The sequence below is a fragment of the Scomber scombrus genome, chromosome 20 (genome assembly GCF_963691925.1).
Source record: "Scomber scombrus chromosome 20, fScoSco1.1, whole genome shotgun sequence".
Classification (NCBI taxonomy): domain Eukaryota; kingdom Metazoa; phylum Chordata; class Actinopteri; order Scombriformes; family Scombridae; genus Scomber; species Scomber scombrus.
The window spans coordinates 22,286,821-22,306,155 of record NC_084989.1 but is presented as its reverse complement, the minus strand read 5'-3'; the positions used below and the strand labels follow the sequence as shown (position 1 = coordinate 22,306,155).

Here is a 19,335-nt window from a genome sequence, read left to right as displayed (position 1 = left end):
AAAACAGTAGAAAAGGTGTGAGAGACTCTTCAAAAACATAAAAAATTAAAGTTCAGCTGTGTGGGATTTGCTGTCAAATGGAATGTGATAATGACCACCGTTCCCCTGAGAGCCCCCCCCCCTCCCTCCTCCCCTCACTTTTATATATTATCTTTCTCAATAATTAATTGCTTTGATGCATAATTTACCAATCTACCTCTGAATAATACAATTTGTAGGCGTGTTGAGTGAGAGATCTTCACATAAGCCGTGTAAAAAAAAAGCTTGGATTGCCGTTCGCGACACCATGTTTTTTTTTCTTCCTGTTTTTCTGTTGCATTGTCACAGTTTACTTAACAGCAACCCAGAAACCCACATGTAGCATATTTATTAAAATAAAAACATAATTCAAATGAGTTCTTCTGCTTGTGTCCATGAACAAAATATTGCTATTTGTGCACCTGATGAGAAAATACACTTACTTTGTGAGGCAGCTGGATTCATGACTTCATGTCTGAATCCTGCAGCCAATGAGGAATCACGCCTGAATTCTGCAGCCAATGAGGAATCACACCTGAATCCTGCAGCCAATGAGGAATCATGCCTGAATCCTGCAGCCAATGAGGAATCAAGCCTAAATACTGCAGCCAATGAGGAATCACACCTGAATCCTGCAGCCAATGAGGAATCAAGCCTGAATCCTGCAGCCAATGAGGAATCATGCCTGAATCCTGCAGCCAATGAGGAATCACGCCTGAATCCTGCAGCCAATGAGGAATCACGCCTGAATCCTGCAGCCAATGAGGAATCACGTCTGAATTCTGCAGCCAATGAGGAATCACGCCTGAATCCTGCAGCCAATGAGGAATTATGCCTGAATCCTGCAGCCAATGAGGAATAAAGCCTGAATCCTGCAGCCAATGAGGAATCACACCTGAATCCTGCAGCCAGTGAGGAATCAGGCCTGAATCCTGCAGCCAATGAGAATTCATGCCTGAATCCTGCAGCCAATGAGGAAACATGCCTGAATCCTGCAGCCAATGAGGAATCAAGCCTGAATCCTGCAGCCAATGAGGAATCAAGCCTGAATCCTGCAACCAATGAGGAATCATGCCTGAATCCTGCAGCCAATGAGGATTTTGGCGTGATTCTGATCTTACAAATCCATCTCACAAGGTAAGACGTTGATAGACAGATAGTTAATCCAATCACCTGCCAAGTATTTTTTTTTAAGTACCTGCCCCCTTTTTTCCGAACAGTTTCAGAGGATGACTTCTCAGATGTTTCTTAGTGCGTCAGGTTAACAAAACAAAACAAAAAGTCCACAGGAAAACTCAAAACATACAGCTATGACTTGTGTAGTACCATGAATGAACGTAGAACCAAACACTGAAGAACAGCTCGGATGAAGTAGTGGTTTATGTGGTTTCAGGCCGACTTTCTTTTAAAGAGTCGAACAGTTCGGCGCTCATGTCCTCCTGCCTGTTTTAAACAAGTCTTCCCCCATCATCAGAGTCCAGGCAGGCTATAGGTTCTCTCCAGGCTGGTACTGTGGCTCCGTGGACGTGAAGTAGTCCTCCAGGAAGGACTGCAGGTACTCGAAGGTGGGCCTCTCGTCCGGCTCCTTCTTCCAGCAGAGCTTCATCATCTCGTGCAGAGATTCGGGGCAGCCCTGGGGGCAGGGCATGCGGTAGCCTCGCTCCACCTGCTCCAGCACCTCCCGGTTCACCATGCCTGAGGAAGAGACGGGACAGAAAGGTTTTTATTTGATTTCTACAATCACAGAAGGAGGAAACACAAAGAAAGTGAGTGATAGAGGAGAGTTATCTGTATGTTGAAAGATTGTAAAGTCTTTTTTTTTTTTACAGAAAACATAATTCCCTCCCTACAAAAGTTCAGACTAGAGCTGCGTCTAAGACATTTTTAAATAATAAAATATAGAAAATGAAAAAAAAAGCCTCTGACAATTCCTTCTAGCTTAAAGTAATTTATTCAGATTCAGATTTTCTTTAACCAGTAGTCCAAAAATCAAAGATATTCAGTTAATGATGATATATAACAGACAAAAGAGGCAAATTCTCACATTTAAAATGCTTGAACCAGCAAATATTTGGTATATTTGCTTTATAAATGACTTACATGACAACACTTTGGGAAATAAGCTCTTAACAACAACACTAAAGCAACACTAAAGCTAATTAATTAACATGTTTCCTTTGTTTAATCTGCACAAAGAGTAAAGTTGTGGTGTATTCAGGGTTGCCAGGCGACCAGCAGGGACTTTTTACACACTATGCATAGCAGGCGCTCTCTCTAACTAACTATATTCATATTGCTCTTTTAATTAAACACTTGTTTAATTAATTTTAATCTTCCGTCGGTGGACTTTAGTTTCAGCGCTACATCAGAGACGAAGCGGAGCTGTTGAAGGTTCTGCAGAACGCTGCAGGCGCTGCTCCCCAGGGCAGCGTCAGTCTGACAGATGGTTATAAACAAGAGTGGTGTTCAATCTCCTGATCGTCCCCCAACAGATGGTCTCATCTAATCTCAAATGTGTGTGTGTGTGTGTGGGTGTATGGGTATCAGTGGGTGTGTGTGTGTGTGTGTATGGGTATCAGTGGGTGTGTGTGTGTGTATGGGTATCAGTGTGTGTGTGTGTGTGTGTGTGTGTGTGTGTGTGTGTGTGTGTCAGTGTCCCCCTGCAGAGGCATAAACAACCAGCGCAGACAATGTCAGACAGCTTCACTTCATCCTCAGACATTATCAAGCACGCCAGCTTGACGTCTACTGACAGACTGAAAGCTGATAGCTCCGGCCGTGAATCACTGCCCTCTGACGCCACATGAGTGTGTGTGTGTGTGTGTGTGTGTGTGTGCCACTTACCTGGGTAGGGCACTCTGCCTTTGGTGACAAGCTCAGTGAGTAAGATGCCAAAGGACCAGACGTCTGACTTGATGGTGAATCGGCCGTACAGAGCTGCCTCCGGTGCCGTCCATTTAATAGGGAATTTGGCTCCTGAACGTGACGGAGAAGAGAGGAGAGGTTAGTCCAGTAGGGGGCGCATGCGTCCATTTCACTGGCCTTCAGAAAACCACCATGACACTGAGATAGATAAAAAGTTAAAATATGACAAAGAACATAAGATAAGTTCAATCTAAAGAGATATTATACAAGTTTTTACATGTTTTCTATTTCACCCCCCGGTCATTAAAAAGGAGTTTTTCAGATTTATGTTGGAAATGGGATGAAAAGAAAGTGACTCACTGCTATGGGAAGAAATCTTAAAGACTATGAAAGAGTTACTGAACTTTCTTATTTCTAGGACACCCAAACTTTCTCCTATCTCTCCTGTCTCCTAAACAATAAAACTAGACTTAAAGGAATGAATAAAAGCCAGGTTAAGTGTTAAATCTGGGTATAATCACAACATCGAGACTCATCCTGAGGCTCTGAAAAAGCCCCTAAAGCTCCCATTTTCATCGAGTGGATCAAGTGTTAACTAAGATCAACGTCCTGTGAAATGAGACGTCGTCCTTGGAAACTGTTTGGAAAAAGGAAACTTGGCGGGTGACTGAACCTCCAAAGCAGCCAGATTCACAAGATTACGAGAGAAGGACGCTGATTGGTCCGAACCACCGGTGGTTTGGAAAGCACATAACTTGAAACCTGACGAGATCTTAATGTAATGTCGTGCTATCGTGAATCCAGCTGTTTTTTTTTTCTTCTCTGCATTATTTAACTAAAATATAAAGGTTTAAATGTCTGATGGCAAGCGACTTTATATGAATATGAAAAAATAAACTCCAGAAATGCTTCATTTTCAAGATTAAATGAGAGATTACATTGAGTTACAGAAGCTAGGAAAGAGGAACAGACACTAACTGGACGTGACATACTAACTTTGGCACTCGATTACAGTTTTCACAGTTTCATAGTCGCTTCCAGTAAAAACTCACTCATTACCTTCAACCTTTAGTGGAGGTTTTGTTAAGCTCACTGCAAAGCTAGACAGATGCACTCATGGGGGAATGATGGGTATAGTCTAGACCTGCTCTATGTGCTTCAAAACCTGCTCTAAAAATGCCTTGATATAACTTTTGTTGTGATTTGGTGCTATATAAGTGATGTCAGAAGCATTGTATACTGGGTTAGAGGCAGAAATCTCTTAATAACGTGGTACAAAAATGTGAATTATTAACTTGTTTTTTTATTTTATTTGGGTGAACTGGCCCTTTAAAGAGTAAGACAGGACAGGACATATGAATTCCCCTCAGTGTGAAAAGTGCGACTAATCAGAGAGAACAGAAGCACCTGGTTTCCACCATTAGCCTAATTCGCCATGATGGGAGACGTCAGGCAGTCGCGGGAGCTGTGAGGTCACCGCTCTCTCCGTTTCCACCCTGACACCTCGTTCACCTGTGACTCAGGCAGCCACTGCGTGTGTGTGTGTGTGTTCCTGTGTGTGTGAGCCCACCTTGCCTCGCTGTGTACTCATTGTCCTCTATCAACCTGGCCAGACCGAAGTCGGCGATCTTGCACACCAGGTTGTCTCCCACCAGGATGTTGGCGGCGCGCAGGTCCCTGTGGATGTAGTTCATCCTCTCGATGAAAGCCATGCCGTCAGCGATCTTTAAAAAAAAAAAAAAAAACCAAAAAAAAAAACATTTGACAACATTTCATGCCTCTTCAATACTTGGAAAACATCAAGCGCCGCGTTGTCAGGCGTTACGAGGAGATGAATAATGAAAGAACAAACGCAAAGTGTGCCAAATGTGGGAGAGGAAGACATGTTTACCTGAGGCTGTCGCTCTTTAAGAAGAAAAAAAAAGCTTAAAATAGATCTCTAAACTTAACAAATCACTGACACACATACTGAAACAATGGCAGAGGCGCTCGTGATTCATCTCACCTGTGCAGCCATGTCCACCAGCAGGGGCAGCTTCAGGAATTTGCCATCACCTTCTTTGAGGAAGTCGAGCAGGCTGCCTATAAAAAAAACAGCAGCTATCAGTGAGAAGAGCAGCAGTGATATATATACTGGAGGTGCAGTGTGAGAGGTCGGCGGTGCCATCTGCATACCAATAAACCGCTATATGCAATGTTAAATATTTCAATTAAGCCCTCACTCTTCACTACACCTGGTTAGAATATTATGCAGAATATTACATGGAGCCTGGCAGTGAGTCGCTGTGTGATTTACACTGACATTTAATCAGTATTGCTCATTAAGTGTCTATTACAGGAAGTGTTTTTCTGCAAAAAAGGAGAAGAGGAAGTGCGGGAAAATACGGTTCCAGCACTACATCAACAAACTGTAGGCAGTTAAGACATGGAGGCATATGTCATTGAGTTAACATTTACACACGCATAAATCTAATTGCTAATAAAAAAACCCTGAGAGAAAAAAAAAATTACGCATTGCAGCTGGAACTATGAACGCCTCCCACAAAACTACTGCGGTTTTTCAATTACACATCCCACTTTCAGGCCTCCGGGAACCACGAGGGATTTTCAAGGACCTTCAATCTGTACTGCATATTAATTAAAATGCCCGTAAAAATCTACATCTTTTTTTTCCCCCTCCTTTCTCTTTAAAAGGATGAAAAACACACACTGGATCAACGAAGGGTGCTTAAAGAACTTTGTCTGCGGGCTTTTGGGCTTGATGTTGTTTTGCTTTTTCTTTCCTTTTAAAAATAGACTTCATCTGTGTCGCGTAACAGGAAACAGCTGAGTCTTGTTATCCTCGGGAGCTGACGGTCGGATCTCTGGAAAACAGTTTAATTACTAATCAAATATGCATGCCTGCAGCTAACAGGTCTTCAGGTATATGTGTGTGCCAGGAGGAACGTTCAGGCTCGCGTACCTTTGGCCATGTACTCTGTGACGATATAGATGGGCTCCTCGGACACCACGGCGTAAAGAGGCACCAGTTTGTCGTGTCTGAGCTTCTTCATGATCTGAGCCTCTTGGAGGAAAGCCTCGGGCGACATGGTTCCTGGTTTCAGCGTCTTTATGGCTACTTTGGTGGTGCCGTTCCACGTGCCTGTCGAGAGAGAAGAAGGAGAGAGAGAAAGAGAGAGAGAGAGGGGAGGGGAGAAAAAGCCCCGCGGGCCGCAGGGATAATCAGTGTTGTTAATGGGATGGGAGCAAGACAATATCATTAATTAGGTCTTGTAATTTGCTCAGACGTGTTCTGTCATGCATGTGAGCGGTGACTGGGATGAGCGGATACGAGCTCGAGAGTTTAGAATACAAAAAAAAAAAAAAGGGAATAAATACATTTTGGCTTGAGTTGTTCTCCTGAGTGAGACGATCTCTGGAGATAAAGAAAATACAACAAACAGAGGAAGCAACTGCAGGAAGTGGATAATTCCCCAGTTTGGACCCGAAATAGACACAATAAATAAAGGATTGGGATTGTTTATGTGTGTTTGATTTAAGCGTTATGCTGTCTGCACTTCCTCTGTGTGTCTGGATTGGTTTTGAGAATTTCCCATCTTGATATTTACGCAAATACTAAACTAAACTTTGACGCCAGAAGTATTTTTTTTTTTCTTTTCTCCCCTGCTTGTCTCGTCTTGTTTTTTACTCTTACCCATCCAGACTTCTCCGAAGCAGCCCTGGCCCAGTTTGAGCTCCAGTCGCAGGGACTCCCGGGGAATCTCCCAGGCGTCCTTAGCGAGCCCTTGAGTCTGAGGCTTCACTGTGGGGCAAACGGTGGTCAGCCTGTGGCAAAGCCCGTCCGCATGTTCTGTGATACAGAAAAGAGAGAGAGAGAGAGAGAGAGAGAGAGAGAGAAAGAGAGAGAGAGAGAGAGAGAGAGAGACAGAGATTAAAAACGATATGTTACACTCAGCAGAAACCGCAAAAAACACCCACATGAGCCTCCGAAGCAGCGGGACGCCTGCATTTTAAAAGCTGTTTCATGCATTGATTCATTCTATTTGATGTGGATGAATTTGGACGTTCTTATACTAACCCTGATGAAATATAAATGAGCTGAAGTGGCTTTTTAGCGCACTAAAACTCTCTCCAGTGTCAAGATTGAAATGCAGTGATATCGCCGAGATTTAACCCTAAACATCCACGAGCACAAAGGCGAGGCGGGAGGCTTCAAAATCATAACTGCACCATCAGTTGTTATTATTTAAATTAATGAATAGTCGTCTCCCTTGGTAACGCTCTGAGGCCTATCGCAGGTGGCACAGAGCAGCGCGTGTGACTAAGAGTAATTTTCAGGATAATTCCTTGAGGTGTGATGAAAGGCTGCGATGAATAATGAATGAGAGAAGACAGGAAAGGAAGAGAGGAGAGAGAGCGGTATATAGCTTTAATACACTTTGAATACCTGTGTAGTGTTTGACAAGCTTCTGTAATGTGTCGAATTGCGCCCGTGTGGTGATGTAATATCCCCCGTTGTCAAGTTTGCGGATCTTGTAGTGTTTCACATTGTCTCCTTTGGCTTCGTCCCAGTCGCGAATGGAGAGAGAGTAAGCACCTGGAGGAGGAAAGAAGAAGAAGAAGAAGAAGAAGAAATGCTGTTCATCCATCTGAATTCAAGTGTTAATGATTCCACTGTGGGCTGTGTTTAAAAGATGGGAGTATTACGCTGTGAAGTATGATGAAGCCAGGGCTGGGCGATATGGGCAGAATCAAATATCACAATATGTTTGACCAAATAGCTCAATATCGTCATTTTAACAATATTGAAGGAATGACTATTGATGCTTTCGTAATGAGATTTTTGATTAATAATCAACAGTAATGTGGATATAACGACTAAGTGGATAAAAGCAAATAATAGAACAGTCTGTTAAGCTCAGGAAATTACATTTTTAGTGTAATTCAGCCTTTAAAAGCAGGAAAAGACACTTATTCCATATTATCATATTACGATATTCAACATCTAAGACAATATCAATATAATATAGATTTATTGCCCAGCCCTAGATGAAGCCACTGCTAATTAAATACCAATCAAATTGTTGTGCTTCATAAAAAATGACAAAGTAAATGACGAGTGATTTTAATTCTGGACATCTGAAATAAATCCTCCCACTTTGAGACTTTACTGTATTCACAAAGAAGCGATCGTCACCTTTAGTAGTTTCACTTTCTCGCACCAGAAAAGTTCCTCGATGATTCCCTGGATTCAGCAGCAACCTCTCAGCGTCTTTACGTCCCATTTTACCAAAGTACCACCTGTGAAAAGATGCACAAAAAAAAACAAACAACCGAAGTTGTATTAGCAGTGCTGAAAATCTAAATCACATTATGAATCTTCTGGCAGGTCGCGGGGTTTGTATGAAGCTGTTACTACTAAAACAGTTTGCTTTGATGGAAGCCACATGAGATGAGATCATGCTCGTGTCATTAGTTTTCTGGAGCCGTGGCTGTAAATGGAGTAACAAGGTTACAAATAGCAGCAGCAGCGGCGGCGAGGCCTTACTCTTCAGCCTGGATGGAGTCCGCTGGAGCGACGTAATTGCTCGGGATGTAACCTTTCTTCCCCGTGTTGATGGAGCGAGCCTCCCACCAGTCTCCTTCTCTGCAGGGGGGGGGGGGGGGGGGGGGGGGGTGACACAGATGGGACGTACTGTACATCAACCACAACCTGGTACTTTACTCATATCAGTTAACAGCAGTTAATGGTTGTTAATATACAGATCAACCTGGTATAAGATTATTCCCACTGTGTCTAACATGGCAGTTTAACCCTCCTGTTGTCCTCGTGTCAAGGAAGGAAGGGAGGAAAGGAGGAAGGAAGGAAGGAAAGGAGGAAAGGAGGAAGGAAGGGAGGAAAGGAAGGAGGAAGGGAGGAAAGGAGGAAGGAATGGAGGAAGGAAGGGATGAAGAAGAAATGAGGGAGGAAGGAAGGAAGAAGGAAGGAAGGAAAGGAGGAAGGAAAGGAGCGAGGAAGGAAGGAGGAAAGAAAGAGAAGGAGGAAGCGAGGGAGAAAGGAAAAGAGGAAGGAAGGAAAGAAGGACAGAGGAAAGAAGGAAGGTGGGGGGAGGAAAGAAGGAAAGAAGGAAAGAAGGAAGGGAAGAAGGTAGGGGAGGAAAGAAGGAAGGGAGGAAGGAAGGAAGGAAAGAGGGAGGGAGGAAGGAAGGAAGGACAGAAGAAAGAGGGATGGAGGAAGGAAGGAAAGAAGGAAAGGAGGAAAGAAAGAGAGAAGGAGGGAGGGAGGAAGGACAGACGGAAGGAATGAAAGGAATGAAAGAAGGAACAGTCAAAACAGACGGGGTCAATTTGACCCGGGAGGACGACACGAAGGTTAAAGAAATGGTTCGACGTCGTTAATCAGATTCATTCATTCAGTCCTTTTGTTTCATTTGATCAGCGTTTGTTTAAACCTCCCGATCGGATACAAAGAATTGAAGCCTATCGTCAAAATATAAAGGTTTGACTGAATGGTGTTGACACAATGGGACCGAATGGGGATTCATCTACTTTACATCACAATGCTATAACCTCGGGCGACATCTCAGCCAGAAGAGAATTAAACAAAAGAAGAAAAAAAAAAATCAGCTGCGTTGTGAATAAAATCAGCCTCAGGAAACAACGTAGTAATCTAACTCATTCATGAAACTGACAGAGAGACACTTACGTATTGTTGATGATCTGGAAGCGGTCGCCCTTTTTAAAAGAAAGATCGTCTGATGTTCTGGCTTCATAGTCGTACAAGGCCACAAAGAATGTAACGCCACCTGTAATACACATATTAAAACTTAAATTATCAGCACACACACATGAAAAATAAATAAATAATGAATACTTGGACGAGCTCGTGAAGCTATTCTTTTGTGTGTGTGTCTGACTTTAAAGGCCAATTTGAGTAGATAAATCTGTCTCGCCAAGGTCTGAGAGCTCATACTGTATTGATTTTCTTTGGCTTGTAAATCTATTGTATGAGTACTTGCTCTGCATGGCGATACGACTGTGGCGAGACTCTGACAATGGGCAGACAAAAGACGAAAGTCAACATCAGCTTTTGTAATAGGGGGTCATAATCTAGATTTCACTATTAAACAAGTGATTTGGCACAGGATGGAAACATGAGCTCAAATGAAACATTAACAGTCGTAATTCGGTAAATTGTGAAGTAAGAGCATAGACTGTATATAAGAAATGGATGTAGCATCCGTGATGTCACCCATTGGTTTGTGGACTGCTGCTCGGAAGCCAATAGTATCGGATCTGAGCAGCGCCATCTTGAAAATTTCAGGTGCATGCTGGGAAAAATAAAAACACGGATTCTACTTATATGGGCATCAGGAGGAGCATGAGGCGCCCTCCTGAACCTGTGAACCAATCAACCTGTCAATCACGACGTAGCCACGCCCTAATGCATACCCTGCTTTATCGTCAGAGACGGAAGTCCTTTTGACACCAAAACGGTCGCCCCCTGGTGGCCTTTTGATAGAATGCAGTTTTAAGTTACTTCCGCGTTGGCCTCCTTTCAGAGGACCGGAACTCCCCGCCTGAGTAAGAGCTCGTCTTTTCGTCCCACGTAGACGTCGCAGCCTACTGTGCAGCCTCACTTTCAGACAGATGACGATCATAAACCCACCGCTGACAACAATGCTGTCAACACTAATCCCATTATCTCCCACAGAAAGCAAACTACCATGGCAGTGCCACCTTTGCCCCCCTTCCCCCGCTCCCCCACCACTTCCACCATTCATCTCTGAGAGCAGATAATCCAACATGGAGGAGGATTACAACCTAAATCCCACCTAAACAGGAGGCTTCAATCTCATCTCTTTGGTCTCTGGATGGCTGTAAGCAGCTCAGACACATTGAGAGCGATCGCTGTTGATGGCTGATAATCGGGGTTAAATCTAATGAGGAAAAGCTCGTTAAAATAACAATGACAGAGGCATTACCCGTGACACTGACATGTCAGGTCAGCATATTGACCACATTTAGATCAGTGGTAAGTATATTGGCAGGTTTTAGCCCATTAACTGTACACTGTAGAACAAATCATTAACCCCTAACATGCTGTTCATCTTCTGACCAATCACAGTATTTCCTCACAAAAGTCTCTATAACAAATTTCGGAACCACAAATCATTCATAAATACCTCGTCATCAGTCACAGATAAACATGATTAATCCTTAATGAAGCTTTCAGAGAGCTGAGAGTTTAATCTTTAGTTTAAATGGGGAAAAACTATTAAAAAAATGTTAAGAATTAGTTGAAATATTTTCCTTTTTCGTATTTTCTATGTCACATTAGGGGAAGTCGTTGAAGTATTTTTACTGCTCTCAGGTGTACTAATGGATCAAATTTGACCCTGAACAGTATATAAGGGTTAATACTGCTGACTGCAGATAAAACAGTAAAGCTAAGTCTTTTAGCGACCACAGCTACAACACCAATTAATTTTCTACAGTATAAAAAGAAACTTGAAGATTTTTTGTTTCTATTGTAATACTGAGGTGCAATCTCAGATCAGAAAATCACAAATTTACTTCATAGTAAGTTACTAAAAATATATATGAAGAATTCTGTTGATTGTGGTAAATTACTTCTGCAGAATGTTACATCTCTGCAGCTTGATTTTTATACCTAATGCAAATAAATGGAGACAATTGGCCTGATTGGAAGATATTAAAAACACACTGTGCAGAATTGATATGTATGCAGATGATACTGTTCTTTACCTCTAAGCTAAACTGACAGATGAATGTCATCAAGCTCTACAAAGAGGACGTAAATAGATCTGCCTTGTGGTTTTGAGTCATAAACTCTCCCCAAACCCCCAAAAAACTATCTCAAAAACCCATGATGCATGATGGAAACTCTAGCATTAAGCGACAGGGTGACGAAGTTACTAAAAATATATATGAAGAATTCTGTTGATTCTGTTGATTGTGATAAATTACTTATCTGCAATATTTGACGTCTGTACAGCTTGATTTTTATACCTAATACAAATAAATGGAGACAATTTGCTTGATTGGAAGATATTAAACACACTGTGCAGAATGTATATGTTTGCAGATGATACTGTTCTTTACCTCTTAGCTAAACTGACAGATGAATGTCATCAAGCTCTACAAAGAGGATGTAGAAAGATCTGCCTTGTGGTTTTGAGTCATAAACTCTCCCCAACCCCCAAAAAACGATCTCAAAAACCCATGATGCATGATGGAGACTCTTTGGCGTTTAGCGACAGGGTTAATATCAACAAGCAGGCCTTTTGGTTTATATACTTGTGTGATACTAGAGCTACATTAGACTGAGGTCACCAAAATTGAGAAGCTGCTTTGTGTGCTGTAAGTAGAGCAAAACAGGAACGTTCTCATTACTTTGTTCAATACAATGCGGTTCTCCTTACTCACAGAGATTACTGGCATGATGCAACAGAAAAGGTTTAGACCAGATTCACTGAGTGACCAACAGAGCTGCGTTCACATGAAAGGCCAGACTCTGAAGTATCAAAGAAAGACTGACAGACTTCTACAAATGGCTTTCATTGATCGTATAGTGGACAGAGTTAAAGTAACTGCTCTGACTGATCTGTGCCTGCTGCTACACCTGACTGAACTGTAGTTGGTGGGCTTCATCACCGGCCTTAATGGTTACACAAGGAGAGCAGGGAAGGCTTTTGGAGAGCTAGGACACCATTTTTCCTGGAAATCCCTGCAGCTGAAAATGCGGTGTTCAACATCAGTTTGTAGTGCTGGGATGCCACTTCCAGGAATCAGCTGAACGGGAACAAACAGTTACATATGGAAACTGAAATCTGGACACTTTACTGGTAGATTATACCGACTGTTTGACATGTTTTAAATGTCTTATTCAGTGGGTTATCCTGGTAAAATAAAGTAAAATCAGTTGGATATTTGAGCATCACTGTGCAGTTTGACACTGTTTCACATTCAGCTGGTGTAGAGGGAGAGTTTTTCCGTGCTCATTTAAAATCTGATTTAAGGGGGAGGGGGCGATGAGCAGGATTAGTGACTGATTTTGGAGACCAATCATGGTCTAGTGTAAAACTTACACAAGTGTGATGTGGTCAGCCATTGTGGAATAAGCAGAGTGTTTTTACATGTCTTTGTACATGTATGGAGGGGATGTCCATGTGGGCCCCACATGGGTTAAATGAAGGCTACGTGGATACTGAGCATGGGCTTGAACTGGGCCGATTTTGCAGGTCCCACATGGGCATAAACAGGGCAAATTGTATGGGCTCCATATTGTTTCAGAAACATGGGCCCCACCTGTGAATCCCATGTGTGCTGGCTAAATGGGCCCCATCTAAGGTCCATTCTGATCCCACTTAGGTCCCATATGTTTGCCTATACATGGGTCTCATCCAGTTGGGCCCCACCTGAAACCCAGTCAAAACCCACTTGAAGCCCATATGGGCAAACACAGGTGGGGCCACCATGGAAACTGCGGACAAACCCATTTGGGACCCATATCTGCAGCCCAATTTTTAACCCTTATGGGGCCCATATGTACATGCTGGCTGGGTAATTACGTGTTACAATAACATGCTTCTTACTTGAAACAGCACCAGAGAACGAGTTGGACACTGGACCAGAGAAGGACGCCCCTCCAAAGGGAGTCATGGCAGAGGACCCGCCAAACGGCGTGAGGGTGTGGTTGAAGTTTGCAGCCCCAGAGGCAGATGAGGATGAAGGAGGTTGATTCTGCTGCAGCTGGGTGGGATCCGGTCCATAGTGGCCTACGTGAGGCATGGCGGTGGCGGCGGCGGCGTTGGGGTCTGACATCTGGGAGTTCTCTGGCCGATAATTCAGGCTAGGGCCTTTGTCCTCTTTGCTCTTAATGCAGCCCATCGTCTCGCCCTGCTGCAACACACACACACAACACAAAGCCGTCAGTTTAATGCCAGCAGATTGAAAAAAACAGCATCCAACTCATCACTCGCTTTGATGCTACAGAAATAAAGTGAAGGGCCGAGGGAGACGGGGGATTAATGATTGCAACATAAGGCCTGTAGGCGCTGGAACATGCGTTATGAAATGAAAATTTAATGACCTGATATTATCATGTGAATCATTTTTGTTGTTGCTGTTGCAGCGGCTAAGACTCTAAGCCATGTGGTAACTGGGACATATGGGTAAATGCTAAATCCGCTTTGAAACACACACAACTCAAAACATGGCCGTGTAGATTCAATTGTGCATACGTGTTTTGAGACTATGACAAGAGCAAATCGGAAGGATAAATATGCGATTATCGTTGTGTATGTGATCTAATACATGTCAGTGTTGTGACACATTAAAAGCTTCCCAAGTATTTCCAGTAAGAGCGCTGTCTGCTCTACATTTCTCTGCCTTGTTGTGATTCAGTCGGCCCTCTTCGGAGGCCCTCTCTGCTTCACCACGCTGGAAGATTTAAAACATTGGTGTGTGTCTCCATCTGCGTGGTTGTCATTCCTCATTCTAACATAATTTGGCCAGAGACACACTGAGGCATTCTTTTGTGAGGTGAAGGCCCCGGAAAATGTGGAGACAATCAGACACGCTCGTAAAAAAAAAAAAAAAAAAAAAAAAGTCTGCGCCTGGGGGAGATCAGAGCGGTTTCATCCGCCAAGAAAAACCGGCTGCACAAGGAGCTGGACTCGGGTTAATTGGCGCTGACACGTTACAAGATACTAAAACAATCCAGGATCAAACTGGAATAAGGAGCTTTTTTTACGATGTGGAGTATGAAAGGAGACTAAACAAACAGTGTTAGTGAGCAGCGCTGTGGCACAGTGGGTGACGGGGATGACAGTTTGTTGAATTACAAGGGTCAAAATCACGATTTGGGTTTAAGGGAAGAGGATCTTCTACTGCGGTAATACATCTTTAACTGATTTTATAACAGCTGGCCTTGATGTTGGATGTTAGATGTTGGTAGGTGGGAGGTTTTTTCTTTTTTGATTTTTCTTTCTTCTTCTTCTTCTCTTCATCGGAGCGGGAGGGGGCGTAATCGAGGGTTCATCAAGTTCTCCAGCTGGACTGCCAAGGAAATCAACAAAATGGGGACAAACCGCAGAAACCTTCCAAAAAGATTCAAGACCACTTTGCTCAAATAAAAACCAGGACGACGAGTTAAATTGCAGGGTAGGGCTCGTGCTGAACGCCTGTCCTGCTCTACAAAACCATTTTATGAGCGGTCAGTTGCTGGAGATGATCCAAAATGAAGCAGAAAAAACCCCCCAATCTTTTCAAAGGGATACGGTAATAAATTTAATCTCAGATGCTCGATCTACTGCCAATATGTTGAGAATGCTTGCATAGAAGAAAAAAACGCTTTGTCTCCAAGCCAACATTTTCCTTTAACCTCGAGACAGCAGAGTCATGGAAAGCAGAGGGATTCATTCAGTGGCTCGACTATGGTGGGCTTGTATTTCATCATCAGACAGAGGAGAGCCTGGCCTGGTCGGGTCAGCACCGAGCTTACCACACGATAAAACTCTGGCTTCTGTCCCCGGAATATATTAGATATTTTTCCCTTTCAAAAAAAAAAAAAAGTCAAAAAGACATACACAGAGATTATTATGAAAAGTGACATCACTCTACCAAAAATGTACCATAAATACCTACCAACTTTTTAAAGACTATTCAGTTTCTTTGCAGCCAAAACAAGGAATAAGAAACCTGTTATAATAATTATTAATAAAGTAATGTCTCTTTCTCATTAGGCCCAGGCTCTTTGTGTTGGACACTAATTAGTCTCACACAGCTGGTGTGGATGTTTCATGTATATAAGATCCATTTTAATAATTAAAATAAATACTTTTTTTGTCATTTAGTCATTCACTGTGTAAAAATATTAAACGTTTGCTGGTTTCCTGTCTTCACATATCATTAAATAAATATATAAAAAAATATATATAAATGCTGGTCAGAATAACGAACCAGTTTAAAGAGATATGGGTCAGTGATGAATAAGGGTTGGCAAGATGATCAATTTAAAAAAAAATCTTTATAAACTTGTCTTAAAAGCAGCATCAGGTTTTTATATCATTTGAAATGACATTTGCACCATTTTTTAACCAAAAGTAAGACTGAATGCTGAAAATGTCAAATGGTGTAACCACAAAAGAATGATACATATTAAATATTTTATCCACCTACAGTGTACTTAAGTGGACTTATACTAATAATTACTTCATTTTATTTTAAGGGGAGTATTTCTAGATTTAAATTTTAAAGCATTTTGTCAATATAGAGCAGGACGTATCCTAAAAACCCCCAAAAATTTCGACAAATAATGTAAAATTTGTTACAAACCATAGTGTTGCATTGCAAAAGTGGATTATATAATATATAATCAGATTTATATGAATAAATACTGGCTACGCCAATTGACACTGGGTTGCATCACACCATTGGCCCATATATCACACACTAGATGAACTAATTAGTGCTTGTTAGCAGCAAAAAAGTAGGAAGAAAAACAGCTTTTTCGTCATGTTGACATGCATTTATTTACATTGTAGGTTTCAGCCATTAAATAGTTAATGCACATATAAATTCCTGATGTGCTGTGACTGTGAGTCTTATCAGTCACACACCTGTTCACTGCTCATATCTGTATTAACAGAGAGCAACTGGAAAATATGATACATGTGATCCATCAGCTTCACTAATAGCTGAACTAAAGCTGGACTATACTGCATGGATGAAATTAGAAATGGTTTTTATTTAATTATATTTCCAGGAAAAATGAAAAAGAAAAATAATTTCCTTTTATAAACATGAAACATAATATCTAAGTGTCACGATTTCCTCTAAATCCGAGGTGATGAGTCCAGCGAAAACAATACAATTCCCTGTAGTGGCTTGTGTGGGCATAAAATGAAGAAACTGATCTGCTGGTTAGAAGGAGAGAGAGAGAGAGAGAGAGAGAGAGAGAGAAAGAGAGAGAGCGAGAGAGAGACAGAGAGAGAGAGAGAGAGCGAGACAGAGAGAGAGACAGAGAGAGAGAGAGAGAGAGAGAGAGACAGAGAGAGAGAGAGACAGAGAGAGAGAGAGAGGAAACAGATAGAGAGAGAGAGAGCGAGAGAGAGAGAGAGACAGAGAGAGAGAGAGACAGAGAGAGAGACAGAGAGAGCGAGAGACAGAGAGAGAGACAGAGAGAGAGCGAGAGCGACAGAGAGAGAGACAGAGAGAGACAGAGATAGAGACAGAGAGAGAGACTGAGAGAGAGACAGAGAGAGAGAGAGAGAGAGAGAAATGGAGAGGAGACAGGTTGGTTGAGTGAGAGGAAGTGGGGGTGGAGGGAGGGGGAGGGGGGGGGCGACAGTAGGCAGACAGTGCCAGCTCTACCAGCTTGGACTACTAGGAGGATTATGAGGATGGAGGATTTACCTTAAGAGGATAATAAACAGAAAACAAAAAAAAAAGAAGTGACCACCAGGGTTTGAAGCGATCGCGTATATCGACCCCTGGATCCACCTGCACATGCTCATTTCCCCCCCGACATGACCCTTTAATATTAGTTTCTGGCTGTGATGATATGAAGCAGACTGTTTTTTGCATTGAGCCTCCAAATCAGCTCCTGTTAAAGCAGACATCCATCATATAAAACACTAATCTGCATTAAAGTGACGTCTGGGAATAGTAAAACAAAATAACACAATATAAAGAAAGATCAGCCCCAAAAAAAAAAATGCATGAGGTTGAGTCTGTTAATTCCTCAACAGCGGAGCAGTGTTAAAAAACCAACGAGGAAAAATCTGGCCCCTGCGCCTGCTAATTATAGCAACTTATTCTAATTGCCGACAACATCCCACCGGCCTCCGGGAAGATAACGTGACCTACAACAGCAGCACATCGCACGCAAACACGAGCCGAGTCCCAGTTTTTCTTTTTCTTTTTTTTTTCTTTCAGTTGGACGAACCCTGAGGACACAATGACACGGCGAAGGTGAAGCTGTTTAAACAAGGAAGTGTGTGTGTGCATATATGCTGCGGCTCCTTCCCCTTTTTTTTCCAGATAGTCTATTGTCTATTATCAGCTGACCTGAATATGAGGCTTCTTTTTATGGCAAATAGAGAAAGAAGTAAAATAAGATACGGACAAAAGGGATGAAAATCTTATGAATTGACATCTCTACTGGAGCCATTACTATATATATATATTATTATTATACTATATTCTTATTGGACAAAGCACCTGAACCCCAGTTTACCATTGATCAGCGCTATTTAATGCATATATTGTTGATGACTGCAAGAATAAATGCAATACATTTGGATGAAGCCTTATCCTCCTCTACTTGATGGGTATCTGCACACTTAAGTAAACATTTAATGACTTTTAAGATCTTTTTAGTACCTCTTTAAATAAAAAATGATACCATTGCTGCTGCAAAAGAATACAACTAATGTACACAGTTATGATTTCCATTGAAATTGAGAAAGAGGCGAGAAAAATAGGCAATGCAATAATAAAAAAACGTATTTCTAAAGATTCCTTGTATTAATATTGCTTGTCAAACATATAGTGGAGGAAGTATTTAGAGCAGCATAATAACACTAATGGCACTTCAGTAATAGTGTGTAAAGTTTTTCAAGTTAGTACTTAATGCAGTAAAAGTGTCCAAGTGACTGTTGAACTCATATATAATATATTATGAGACATATAATAATGTAAAAACAGGATTTTACTGTTGTAGTGGGTTGAAATGGAGCTCATTTTGAATTCATTTAAATAGGACGGTAACTAATGATTAGTTTCATATAGTTCCAACCAACTGCTGATTATTACTTTATTAAACCTTACATACTGTTCAGGGTCTAATTTGACCCAATTTTACATTTAAAAGAAGGAAAAAAATACCTTAAAAAGCCCAGAAATTTGATGACTTGTCCTAATGTGACTCGGAATATACAAAAATGGAAATAATTCAACATTTTTGTGCAGCTAATACACATTTTTGTTGAGTGTTTGACCCATATTTATTCAAACAATTCAAAAAACTACCTTACAAAAAAATACTGTTTATTCACATTTAATGTAATTAATTGAAATTATGTAATTGTTGGACCAATATTTTCTCCCATCTGATATAAGGAGGATATTGTGAAATGCCAGAATATGAGCAGTAGGTAAGGGTTAATAAGTTGATTTGGTTGGATCAAATATAATTAATATATATTAATGTAATGACTTAAATGCCTTGTAAGACATTGTAAGACTTTTAAGGACCCTGTACAGCTAAATAATATCTATATTTATGAGGAGATGGACACTTATTATTCTCTACCTTGGTTAAGATTTTTATTCTTTATGTGATTATTGGACTTATGGTGTCATTCTGATCCTATATGCAGCATTATTTTATTTGTATACATTCAAAAATAAATTACATTCCAC

At 41.5% G+C, this 19,335-nt stretch overlaps 2 protein-coding genes across 2 annotated transcripts in view; both read right to left on the bottom strand.

Moving 5' to 3' along the window:
• The window catches only part of enosf1 (enolase superfamily member 1), a 49,995-nt gene that overhangs the window by 10,417 nt on the left and 20,243 nt on the right, over positions 1-19,335 (bottom strand). The gene's annotated exons all lie outside the window — the stretch shown is intronic.
• LOC134002470 (tyrosine-protein kinase Yes-like) overlaps positions 1,364-19,335 on the bottom strand; it is a 25,322-nt gene continuing 7,350 nt past the window's right edge. Inside the window, exons 3-14 of the mRNA XM_062441812.1 lie at positions 13,503-13,809; positions 11,772-11,792; positions 9,590-9,689; positions 8,432-8,530; positions 8,081-8,184; positions 7,331-7,480; positions 6,578-6,733; positions 5,846-6,025; positions 4,889-4,965; positions 4,454-4,607; positions 2,863-2,994; positions 1,364-1,713 (exon numbers count right to left, since the gene is read on the bottom strand). Of these exons, the coding sequence (XP_062297796.1) occupies positions 1,505-1,713; positions 2,863-2,994; positions 4,454-4,607; positions 4,889-4,965; positions 5,846-6,025; positions 6,578-6,733; positions 7,331-7,480; positions 8,081-8,184; positions 8,432-8,530; positions 9,590-9,689; positions 11,772-11,792; positions 13,503-13,797 (1,677 nt within the window). The 5' untranslated portion in view covers positions 13,798-13,809 and the 3' untranslated portion in view covers positions 1,364-1,504. The remainder of the gene's footprint in view (positions 1,714-2,862; positions 2,995-4,453; positions 4,608-4,888; positions 4,966-5,845; positions 6,026-6,577; positions 6,734-7,330; positions 7,481-8,080; positions 8,185-8,431; positions 8,531-9,589; positions 9,690-11,771; positions 11,793-13,502; positions 13,810-19,335) is intronic.